This window comes from Myotis brandtii, unplaced genomic scaffold, assembly GCF_000412655.1.
Source record: "Myotis brandtii unplaced genomic scaffold, ASM41265v1 scaffold679, whole genome shotgun sequence".
NCBI lineage: Eukaryota > Metazoa > Chordata > Mammalia > Chiroptera > Vespertilionidae > Myotis > Myotis brandtii.
In genome coordinates this window covers 425,877-438,557 of record NW_005370653.1, presented here as the reverse complement: position 1 = coordinate 438,557, position 12,681 = coordinate 425,877, and the positions used below count along the sequence as shown (strand labels likewise).

Genomic DNA, 12,681 nt, shown 5'->3' with positions numbered 1-12,681 from the left:
TCCAGGTTTTGTTTCCCCTTCATTTGGATTAACAGCTTCGCCAGCGATGAGAGGTTCGACGCCCCTGGACGTGGCGGCGGCCTCGGTGATGGACAACAATGAGCTGGCCTTAGCGCTGCGCGAGCCGGACCTGGAGAAGGTAGGCGGCCTTCCTGCGCTGCACAGGGTCAGCTCTGCTGGTTCACAACTCCTCCTCAAGATTATTTAAAAACAGCTGCAATATAGTGACAATTATGTTACTACACTTATACATAAATGTTGCATGTAATATTATAAGTTATATAAGATGTTTGAGATAAGTTATTTCCTTTAACCACATGCATTTTTCTCTCTGAAAAAAGAATCAACTTACTCTGTCTGTGTTCCTGTCTGTTTTTGTCCTTTCATGATATCTGCTGTCACATTTGCTTTAATCACACAGTTTCTGCTTTTTAAATGTCAGAGACTGAGTTATGGGGCTGGAGGGGGGGCCATTCTATCTTCATGCACCTGAGCGGCACCCATCTTCCTGTGTGGTGCTCTCCCCACACAGCCAAACCTGGGTCTCTTTAGCCTGATGAACTCTGCGGGCCTCATCCTGCTGACCCCCTGAGACTGCCCCACCACGGGTCCATGCAAACCAGGCAGGAGAGGGCTGGCTTTGGTGCACCCGGGGACTTGTGCTGAGTGGCCTCAGACCCGGCACTGGCACCAAATTTGAATCTGTATCAACCTGGTGAACACCATGCGCCCCTACCTGGGGACTCACTGAGAACCTCCCTCATGCAACTTGCCTACTGCCTGAGGCTCATCCAGTGACTGAGCCTAACAGGCAGCTGCCAGGCGGAGGTGGGTCTCAGGATGCCTTGGGCCTTGTGCTCACCTGCCCCCAGACTCAGTGTTGGGGGAAGCCAGCCTTGGTGCGCAGCTCGGATCACCCCACGCCACCCAGGCCCAGCATAGGCAGCCACAAGCTGCATGTCACTCGGTTGCTCCTGACAAGTAGCCCAAGGCTCTGATAGGCAGCCTCTGACATTGACCTGCACTGGTCCCTCCCAAGAGGCGCCAGAACCAACACATCAGTGGAGGGCTGCAGACTACACCAGAGCACGACCCATTTAGCTCCACAAGCGGCACACCCACAGGGAGATCCCGCAGGCACCAGACCCTGCGGGGGAATTTTGCTTCCAAGGGTCTGAGGATTAATTAGACTCTAGATCTAATATACACATTTAATACTCACACAGCAGCTGGAACACTGTGGTCTGGATCAAAGAACCTTAAAAGCAGAGAGAAAAGCAGTTAGTTACAAGGGAGAACCCATATGACTGCCAGCTGATTTCTCAACAGAAACTGCAGGGCAGAAGGGAGTGGCAAGAAATATTCAAAGTGATGAATAGCAAGGACCTACAACCAAGAATACTCTACCCAGCAAAGCTCTCATTTAGAATTGAAGGTCAGATAAAGAGCTGCACAGACAAGAAAAAGCTGAAGGAGCTCATCACCACCAAACCAGTATTACATGAAATGTTGAAGGGTGTTCTTTAAGAAGAGGAAGAAGGAGAAGAAAAAAGATCATAAATATGAATAATAAAATGGCAATAGATACACATCTATCAACAATTGAATCTAAAAATGAAAATAAATGAACAAGGAATCTAATGAACAAAATAAACTGATGAATAAAATAGAACCAGAGGCATGGAATGGAACAGACAGACGAATCTCAGAGGGAAAGGGGGGGAGGGGGAGCAGGAAGAGATTAACCAAAGGTCTTATATTGCATACTAGAGGCCCGATGCACGAAATTCGTGCAAGGGTCTCGGCCCTCACAGCTGCAGCGGCTTGCCTCAGCCCTCGCAGCCCCAGCTTCGTCAGGAAGGTCATCAGGATGGTCGTCCAGAAAGACGTCTGGTCTAATTAGCATATTATGCTTTTATTATTATAGATATGCATTACCTATGGACACAATAGGGTGGTGAAGGCCTGGGACCGGGTGGGATCCCTGTGGAAGGGGACAATGGGGGGAGGAGGGGGATATCTGTAATACCCAACAATGAAGATTAAAAAACGCACAAAAACTTTCAAAGCTGCATTTGTTACAAACCGCCCTTGGATGGCGTCTCCACAGTCTGGAGTAAGCAGCTGACCTCTGACTTGACGCCCGAGGGCTCACGCTCTGCTCCTCGTCCTGTTGGCAGGTGGTCCGGTATTTGGCCGGCTGTGGACTGCAGAGCTGCCCGATGCTGGTGGCCAAGGGCTACCCAGACATCGGCTGGAACCCAGTCGAAGGGGAGAGATATCTCGACTTTCTCAGATTTGCTGTTTTCTGTAACGGTAGGACGGATGGCTTGTGGGGGCCTCTTCGCTCATTATTAAAACTGCATAGAAATAGTTATAAAATAGTGATATATGCCAGCATTTTCACGGGGGAGGTAAATATTAGAAAAGAAACAGAATATTTTATAATCAGATATTTACAGTAACAACTTATTTTATAATATGTGTTTTGATAGTGATGCTATACTTCATTATTAAATTAAAAACTTTCTGTACTTACATTCTTATAAATTTTTGTAATTAGATTCTATAAGGCCTAGGACTATGGCTTCAAGTTACAAATTAACAGTATATGCCTCCATAATGCTTTACTCTACATTGGAAATGTTAAAGTACAAGAACAGAAAATGGCAGTCTTGTACACATAAAACTAGTCATCTGAATGTAATTTGGCTTTACCACCATGTTGGTTGGTTTTAGTATTACTTTTTTTAATGTAAGTGAATGAATGTAACATCATTTGCTCAGAAGTCCGTGTGACCCCGCTTGTGCCCGCAGGGGAGAGCGTGGAGGAGAACGCGAACGTGGTGGTGCGGCTGCTCATCCGCAGGCCCGAGTGCTTCGGCCCCGCCCTGCGCGGCGAGGGTGGGAACGGGCTCCTCGCAGCCATGGAGGAGGCCATCAAAATCGCCGAGGACCCTTCTCGAGATGGCCCCTCACCAACCAGCGGGTCCAGCAAAACCCCGTAGGTCCAATACACACATTCTTAGGAGTAAATTTGTGCTACTTGACTTGAACTTTTACAAAATATAATTTGCAGTCTGTTAATTTCAATGTAACTGGGGATTTCTCCCCTTGGAGACCAAGTGTGGTAGATGTGGGAGAGGGATGGGGGGCTGCTGGACCAGGCTGAATGAACAGAGACCTGAGGAAGATGTGGCTGTAGTGAGAAGCTCAGGTTGTGGGAGGTTGTCTCTCATCAGTGACTTCTCCCAGGGGCTCTGGCAAATTTCCTTCTTACAGTGATGGCAGCAAGCCTTCGCACCTGGAGTCAAGGTCAGAGGAAGCAGCTAGAATAAGTTTTCATGACAATAGTGAATGAGGGAGACCTTTAGGAATATAATGGAGACTTAGTCCAGAAGAGGGGGTGTCATCATGCTAGGAGTGACGGAGGGGGCAGCGACCGCCTTCCATTTGTCCAGACATGTGCAGGTTGTGAGTACTAACTTCAGCGATGGACGTACTTTAATCCTGGCTGCCGCTCCTGTTGTCTTACTCTGGGAGGTGGCAGTCCTGCTAGGCTCATGACCCCACTCCTGGAGAAGAAACAACACAGGGCCTGTTGGAGGCAAGTTCAAGCACAGATGTGGTCCTGCCAACCCTGCTGCCAGACAACCCGGCACAGAGTGCTGTCCACACCGTGGCTGGGCTCCAGACTGGGAGGTTCTGTACTTATTAGTCAGCCACAGAGGAACGAGGGAGCCCTTAGTTTCTCTAAGTAGCAGAAAGTACATCTAGAGATCTGGCCCCACCCACACCAGTGGGTGTGCACTCCAGGGCCCTGGGAACAGCCTTGCACGCCAGGAAAGGTGTGGCCAGTGCAGCCTCCCTGTCCCGGGTGAGACCTCTGATGCAGCAGACACAGCGGACTCCTGAGCTGCCAAAGGAGGAAGGCCTTGGTCTCCAGGTCCATCAACATTTGTCTGTCCTCAGTGAGACAATGAAGTATTTATGTTTTTCCCACAGAGTGGGAGCGGGACATGCCGGATTACTGGGAGTGGGTTGGTGGGTAACTGAGATCATGTTTATGAAGTTCTTCCTCTGGGGAAAACTCTGTACTTGACACCCTATATATGTGACCTTATGGGACAGATCTTTGTCACCCTTTCTCTAAATCAGTGGTTCCCAAACTTATTTGGCCTACTGCCCCCTTTCCAGAAAAAATATTACTCAGCGCCCCCTGGAAATTAATTTTTTTAAAATTTTAATAGCAATTAAACAGAAAGATATATGTATTAATGTTTCTACCTTTTTCGTAAAATATAGTAAAGAAAGGTGTAAATTAGAAACATTGAAGTTTGAAATTATGAAACTATTTATTGAACTCAGAATAGAAAGGTAATACAAAAAAAGTTGAAACAAATGCACCTGTGGCCATCACCGCCCCCCTGGATCGCTGCAGCGCCCACCAGGAGGCGGTAGCGCCCACTTTGGGAATCACTGCTCTAAATGTATCTAGTCACAAAAGCATTCTAAGTTTACCAGGTCCTTCCATCTCTTACCTTCCTTGTTAATGAGCTAGCTGCCACTACAAATTGAGCAGAATCATCAAATTAGCAGTTCTTTTTTTTTTCCCCTTCTTGAAAGGATCTTAATATTCACATTCCCACAAGTGTGTCCTTGGTGACAGAATCTCAAATCTGGTCTTGAATGCATTGTCATTTTGCTTTAAAATGCCCAGCTGTAAATTAAACACAGGCATGAAAGCATCAGAATGAATTACCTAGTGGCCCCTGTCCCCTGAGAACATGTAATAAACCAGAAATGTCACTTCATCCTCCCGTTTGATTTGTTTCTGTTTCCCTGGAATGATCCATGAAAGTGACACAGCGGAGGAGGACAACACCATCCACATGGGGAACGCCATCATGACCTTCTATGCGGCTTTGATTGACCTGTTAGGACGTTGTGCTCCTGAAATGCATGTAAGTTCCTGGGGCCCCAGAGCGGCACCCTGGCTCCTCTGTGTGAAGACACAGTAGCTGGTAGGGGTGTCCCCTAGCACCCAGACCAATGATCTTCATGCTCCTTAAGAATAACACTGCCGGCCACTAGCCTCGGCATAGTGTACCGACGTCAGGGGAGACTGTGGGCAGGGAAATAGCATCTGTAAGCCCGAAACAACCGTTTCTGAGCCAGGTCTAACTTTATGCATATCCGTCAAAGAAAATCATTTCAGACACGATTTTGTACTTCAAGTTTGTAGGCAGAATTATAGCATTGATTTCACAGAGTGATTCTAATGCTCCTTTGTTCTCTTCCTGTAGTTGATTCACGCCGGGAAGGGGGAAGCCATCAGGATCAGATCAATTTTGAGGTCCCTGATTCCACTGGGAGATTTGGTGGGCGTGATCAGCATCACTTTCCAGATGCCTGCGATAGCCAAAGGTGAGGTCCCTCTGATTAGCTAAGGCCTGTCTGAAACGTTTAGAGCACACTTGTTCTAGAACGGAGTGTGGCCATATAACAATGAAAGGGGGAGGGGCTCAGAGACCCGAAGGCAATATGTGGTCTCGGAAAGAGATGCTGCTCCCCCAGCTGTGGGCCCAGGAAGGCTGGACAAAGGTCCAGGAGGTGACTTCAGGCGGATGGAGCCTGCAGGTCCCCAGGTTAAAGCCAATGCCCAGGCCTCCGCATGCCAGTTAGCAGAGGAGGCTGTTCATCGGGTTGTTGTCTGTGTTGGGGGAGCCAGTGAGCAGACCTAGCGACCGTGCACGTCACTGAGCCCTGGGTCCCAGGTGGATGCCCTTGTCACTCCTTGAATGAATGAGTGTTTCAAACCCAAATCTTATCCTAGGATCTGTGAATGACTCACCATTTCTTATTTGAGCCTCTGTGAGTTAGGCTCAGCTATATGTTAAAATAATAGAACCTGATAGGTTTAAATTTTGTATCATGTGCTTTTTAGGAGACTTGAACTGGAATTTCATATAGGCTTTTAATAGAAAATTATAGACACTGGCCAGGTAGCTCAGTTGATTAGAGCATCATCCTGATATGCAAAGGTTGAGGGTTCGATCACAGGCCAGGGCACATACGAGAATCAACCAATGACTGCATAAACAAGTGGAACACAAATCGATGTTTCTCTCTCTCCCCCCTTCCTCTCTCTCTCAAGTCAATAAGTAAAAATCTATTTTTTTAAAAAGGAAAAAAAATTATACCACACTGATTTAACACTAGGGATTGGCTGGATTTTAAATCCAATTTTACTTGGTTTAGAACTAAATTTGCAAATTAGTAGGTGTACAGCCTTAGTCTTTAATCTCATTTTCCTTAAAACATTGTTATTTGTTTATTTTCATGATGTAAATATCAAATTCATTCATTGACTATGAATAAAAACAAAAAAGTTGTGACTGTTCTTTGGGATGTTATGGTCATGTCTGTCATCTTTTCCTGGGTTCTTCTTGATTCGACATTGCATCATCATTAAAGATTCCGTGATATTCTTTGTGGAATCTCATGGTGTGTTAGAGCAGCAGTTGGCATAATCATCACATGGCCAAACAGAGAGGACATCATTTTCCCAGTAAATTAAGTTGACACGTAATCCCATAATCCCTAATATTATGGTCCCCAACCTATGAATCTATGGAGTTATAGTAAAGGATTTAGTAATTTATATAGACATCAACACTGGTTGTTGATAGAGAAAATAATATAATGCTCAGATATGTTTTAAATGTTGTTAATTCTAATTACGTTCATGAAATATATTTCATTTGAAAGTCAAACTGGTTTCATAGGATTGTTTCATCATTTTGTAATTATCTACTCTACAAATATATAAATGTATTGAGAGTATCCCATTGTGGTTAGTAAGTTTTATCAACGTGTAAAAGAGGCTCCTATTATTGAAAAGAATGAAACCTCGTTTTATGTTTTAACTTTTCATGGTATTTACTCCTGGTTTTACAATGTGGATTTTGGATACCTTCTTTTTTTACTTCTCAGTAGCTAGCAGAATGCTATGTCCTTATCACATTGTTAACAAATGGATATACAAATAACATTGCCATGACTGGGATTTAAATTGCACTGTCATATGTTCTGAGCCAGTTCCCAGCATTAGCTTGTTCAACAGAATAACAGAAAACCATTCAGCAGACAACTTGGCTTAAAGCATGAGGGGGCTGGAAAGCAGACAGTTGTACTCTGTCTCTCGAATGGCATGACCACTGACTACGACCTGTCACCTTCTCTCTTTCAGATGGGAATGTGGTGGAGCCTGACATGTCTGCGGGGTTCTGCCCAGATCACAAGGCAGCCATGGTTTTGTTCCTTGACAGGGTCTATGGCATTGAGGTTCAGGATTTCCTCCTCCACCTCCTGGAGGTTGGCTTTCTGCCAGATCTCCGGGCTGCTGCTTCCTTAGACACGGTAATGACTTGAACTCCTGGCTTCCCGGATTGTGACTCTTCAGTCTCTGGCTTGTGATACTTTTTTCATAGACGAATTTATTCATTTATTGTCGCCAAATGTTTATTGAGCACCTATTATATTTTTAGGAAAGCAGTGTATAAACAGATAATAAAATAGAGTATTTCCTCAAGGAATGCATTGAATAGTAGAGAAGACTCAGCCTCAAGAATAAGATAAGGATTCTAATCAGGTGCAATGGAAGACAATGAGAAACTCATCGAAAGCCTAATTTGGGAGGTCACTGTGGCTCCTGATAACCTCTAAGTTGACCTAAACAATTATTCTCAATAAATCAGTTAAAGTATTAAGAAGGTTTAATGGACATTGCTGAGTCATGCGCTCATGATGTTATCCTGGTGTCTTCATGTTGACGTACAGATAGGTTAAGATCTGCCCCATGTACCCAGTGGCTCCATCAAGACTCTGTCATCATCAGTGTTAATTTGCTGTTGCTTGAAACTTTGTGGAATAAGCTGTAACTTATTGTCCATTAGTTTTATAACACCTCCTTTCATTCTCAGCTAAATGGGTCTTCTGATTTCAGCAGGAAATAAATTGTTAGTTGACAATAGGGATTTCATTAATACCATGAGAGGAGAATCATAAAAATTAAACTTAAATTTTTTTCCTTTGGGTGTGTTTACATGAAATTCTGAGATAGCATAGTAATGATGCTGGTGGACATGAGCAGAAATAGAAACTATTAATAAGTAGAATTCAGAGAGAATGTATGAAGATGAAATATATTTTGATAATAAGCTCTTTTCTCTTTCTTCTCCTAGTAAAGTACTCACATTCTTTGATATCATTATTGTCTTTATCTTCTATTTCTCCTACTATTGATGTTTTGTTATAGAATATGAGCCTCTTGGCTCCTGGGCTCTCTGAGGACATAGCACTTCATTTATTTTTATCTATTGATAAGCAATTGAAGTTGATTGTTTTTAGTGGTAAAAATCATATGAACCACATTTAAAGGTATACATTTTTGCTTTTTTGTCACTTTATAGATGATGAAATTACATGTCAACCTGTTGATTCCCCAAACACAAATGACCTTCTCCTCTCCAATTCCTTTTCAGGCTGCTTTGAGTGCTACGGACATGGCCTTGGCCCTCAATCGGTACCTCTGCACGGCCGTGTTGCCTTTGTTAACAAGATGTGCTCCTCTTTTTGCTGGCACAGAGCACCACGCTTCCCTCATCGACTCGTTGCTTCATACCGTGTACAGACTTTCTAAGGGCTGCTCACTGACCAAAGCTCAGCGGGATTCCATAGAAGTTTGTTTGCTCTCTATTTGTGGGTGAGTGGGAACTAACGTTACCAAGTCTCTCCTTCTTTCAGAAAGAGAATTTATTACTCTGTGGCCCTCTACAAGCTGTTATGAATTTTGGAAACAACTTCTGTACCAAAAGATTAATTTCTAGTAGTAGTCCTTGTACTAAGGTATGAGCTAAGTTTAGCAGTGTTCCCCCAAACCTCTCAAGGGTATCTAGCCATTAGATGTGATGTTGGACGAGTTGTGCTGTCCTGGATGTTAGTGGGCGAGGTGGTGGTGTGAGGAGTCCCTGGCCACTTTAGTGTAAGACTAATAGATTCTCCCCTTTTGATTCTTCCAGAATAGAAGAGAAAGAGGTCCTTACTAAATATGGAAAATGATTCGGTATACTAGTAATATTAAAGCATTACTTATGGGTGGCAGTGAGGAAGGCTGGCTCTTCCTCCAGCTGGAAAACCACTTCCTGTAGGTAGAGGTGTTAAATGCCTTCCCTATGAAAACCAGAACCGTCTCCTCCCTCTGGAGTTCTGACGGTGAAAGGGACAACTTCTCAGGCCCCTAACGAGGATGGAGGCTCTTTCTCATTGAACAGGAGCTCCTGGAGGTGCAGGCTTGCAGCGGGTAGTACACTGTGAAGGGAAGGTTTCCACTCACAGTGGGGTGTAGGGGTTTGGAAGCCAGATGGGACTAGGGGAGGTGAAAAATTTGATCAGTTCTATCACTTCCCTGAGGCTAAAATTCTATGAAATGGAATCAAAATACGTAACTCACAGATTTGTCTACATATTAAGTGGGTAGGAGCTTCAAGGTTGCCTGACATAGCCGAGGGCTGATCCGCCACGTGTCCACCTTTCCCGTCATCCTCTGGCAGAACTTTAATCTCAGCCCTTTCTGCCTCCTGCTCCTCACTCGCTCATCTTTCTGCTTCCCATCTGGTCACTGGAGACCCTTCCACTCATGGGAGTGAGGGAAGACACATTACTAAGTCGTGTTAGGAAGGGAGGGAGCAAAGAAAAAGCATGTCCTGTGGGAAAGAGGGATCAGTCTTCAGATCGGAGTGGAGACAAGGTGCAAATGGAACCTCTTACTCACTGTGCAACCATTGGTTAATCTTTGCATGGGAACACCTAAAATTAACATCCTCTGAAGAGAGGCATATTTAATTTAGTCTAATGAATTATTTACTTAGTTTAGACCATTTACTCCGTTATTAAAATCAGCTTTGTTCCACCAGCCAACTGAGACCTTCTATGATGCAGCACTTACTCAGGAGATTCGTGTTTGATGTCCCGCTGTTAAATGAGCATGCAAAGATGCCCCTTAAGGTAAGGATGAGACACGGTCATAGTTACTTTACTGCCTGGTCCTTTCTTGTTACAACCTGTATGTACGTCTCTTAGACACGTCATGTTTGATGTCTGATGTTGGAAGATTTCTTCCAGTTGATGAAATGGGCATATAAGTATAGATCTGTGTGCATCAACCTAAAATATAAGCAATAAAAGACCACAGAAATCCTAAGATTGATTTACTATAAGTCAATGGAAATGGAAATCAGTGGGAACAAATGGGCCACAGGAAAAAGAGGAGCCAAGAAATCCTCAGGCTGGAAATGTGGTGACAGGCCTGGCCTAGAACATCAGCAGCCTCAGGGATGAAGAGTGGCTTTGAAAATAGCGGTTCTAAGTTAGCAATCTAATGATGGTTTCCAGATGTCATGGCGTAAGGTTGGGAGGGAACCTTTCTGTATAGCAGTTATGCTTTGTCACGGAGGATAGAGAAGTCACTGCATTCTCTCTGTTCTGCGTTATTATTCTCTTCATGGATGATCAAACTCACAATCAGGCTAAAATTCTATGAAATGGAATCAAAATACGTAACTCACAGATTTGTCTACATATTAAGTGGGTAGGAGCTTCAAGGTTGCCTGACATAGCCGAGGGCTGATGTCCGCCACGTCCACCTTTCCCGTCATCCTCTGGCAGAACTTTAATCTCAGCCCTTTCTGCCTCCTGCTCCTCACTCGCTCATCTTTCTGCTTCCCATCTGGTCACTGGAGACCCTTCCACTCATGGGAGTGAGGGAAGACACATTACTAAGTCGTGTTAGGAAGGGAGGGAGCAAAGAAAAAGCATGTCCTGTGGGAAAGAGGGATCAGTCTTCAGATCGGAGTGGAGACAAGGTGCAAATGGAACCTCTTACTCACTGTGCAACCATTGGTTAATCTTTGCATGGGAACACCTAAAATTAACATCCTCTGAAGAGAGGCATATTTAATTTAGTCTAATGAATTATTTACTTAGTTTAGACCATTTACTCCGTTATTAAAATCAGCTTTGTTCCACCAGCCAACTGAGACCTTCTATGATGCAGCACTTACTCAGGAGATTCGTGTTTGATGTCCCGCTGTTAAATGAGCATGCAAAGATGCCCCTTAAGGTAAGGATGAGACACGGTCATAGTTACTTTACTGCCTGGTCCTTTCTTGTTACAACCTGTATGTACGTCTCTTAGACACGTCATGTTTGATGTCTGATGTTGGAAGATTTCTTCCAGTTGATGAAATGGGCATATAAGTATAGATCTGTGTGCATCAACCTAAAATATAAGCAATAAAAGGCCACAGAAATCCTAAGATTGATTTACTATAAGTCAGTGGAAATGGAAATCAGTGGGAACAAATGGGCCACAGGAAAAAGAGGAGCCAAGAAATCCTCAGGCTGGAAACGTGGTGACAGGCCTGGCCTAGAACATCAGCAGCCTCAGGGATGAAGAGTGGCTTTGAAAATAGCGGTTCTAAGTTAGCAATCTAATGATGGTTTCCAGATGTCATGGCGTAAGGTTGGAAGGGAACCTTTCTGTATAGCAGTTATGCTTTGTCACTGAGGATAGAGAAGTCATTGCATTCTCTCTGCTCTGCATTATTATTCTCTTCATGGATGATCAAACCCGCAATCTTTTTGGTGTATAGGACGACACTCCAACGAACCGAGCCATCCAGCCAGGGCGCAATCCAAAAATTTTTAGTTGATTCATAAACATCATTTTATTAACTCGGCAAATAATTGTGAATATTTGTTAGTTTATAGATCAAGAGCACATTATCCAAAGAACTACCAAAAATTGAAAGATGCTATAGTTTGAATTTCCAGTTTAGTTCTAAACAAATAAAATGTTTATAGGAAAACTTGATAAGCAACATAGACACTCAGTAAGATAATAAATTGAAAATATACTTAAAGAACTGATTGAAGTGGGCAGTGTGCGGGGAGAGGGGGGTTACTTAGAGACATCCCATCACAGAGTGTGGGGTGAAGGGTTGCAGAAAGGAAGCACAGATGTTCAGGGGTGCCGTTCCCTCAAAAGGCACATTTTAGGTCCCCTGTCCTGGGGCTGTTAGTGCTCAGGTCACCCTGACACCATCCCTTTGTGCAGCCTCAGGGATGAAGAGTGGCTTTGAAAATAGCGGTTCTAAGTTGGCAATCTAATGATGGTTTCCAGATGTCATGGCGTAAGGTTGGAAGGGAACCTTTCTGTATAGCAGTTATGCTTTGTCACTGAGGATAGAGAAGTCATTGCATTCTCTCTGCTCTGCATTATTATTCTCTTCATGGATGATCAAACCCGCAATCTTTTTGGTGTATAGGACGACACTCCAACGAACCGAGCCATCCAGCCAGGGCGCAATCCAAAAATTTTTAGTTGATTCATAAACATCATTTTATTAACTCGGCAAATAATTGTGAATATTTATTAGTTTATAGATCAAGAGCACATTATCCAAAGAACTACCAAAAAATTAAAAGATGCTATAGTTTGAATTTCCAGTTTAGTTCTAAACAAATAAAATGTTTATAGGAAAACTTGATAAGCAACATAGACACTCAGTAAGATAATAAATTGAAAATATACTTAAAGAACTGATTGAAGTGGGCAGT

At 43.8% G+C, this 12,681-nt stretch overlaps 1 protein-coding gene across 1 annotated transcript in view; it reads left to right on the top strand.

The window, feature by feature from the left end:
• The window catches only part of RYR2 (ryanodine receptor 2 (cardiac)), a 176,751-nt gene that overhangs the window by 73,958 nt on the left and 90,112 nt on the right, over positions 1-12,681 (top strand). The window contains exons 41-48 of the mRNA XM_014529274.1: positions 36-139; positions 2,181-2,316; positions 2,818-3,004; positions 4,862-4,964; positions 5,307-5,427; positions 7,253-7,422; positions 8,547-8,767; positions 9,978-10,068. Of these exons, the coding sequence (XP_014384760.1) occupies positions 36-139; positions 2,181-2,316; positions 2,818-3,004; positions 4,862-4,964; positions 5,307-5,427; positions 7,253-7,422; positions 8,547-8,767; positions 9,978-10,068 (1,133 nt within the window). The remainder of the gene's footprint in view (positions 1-35; positions 140-2,180; positions 2,317-2,817; positions 3,005-4,861; positions 4,965-5,306; positions 5,428-7,252; positions 7,423-8,546; positions 8,768-9,977; positions 10,069-12,681) is intronic.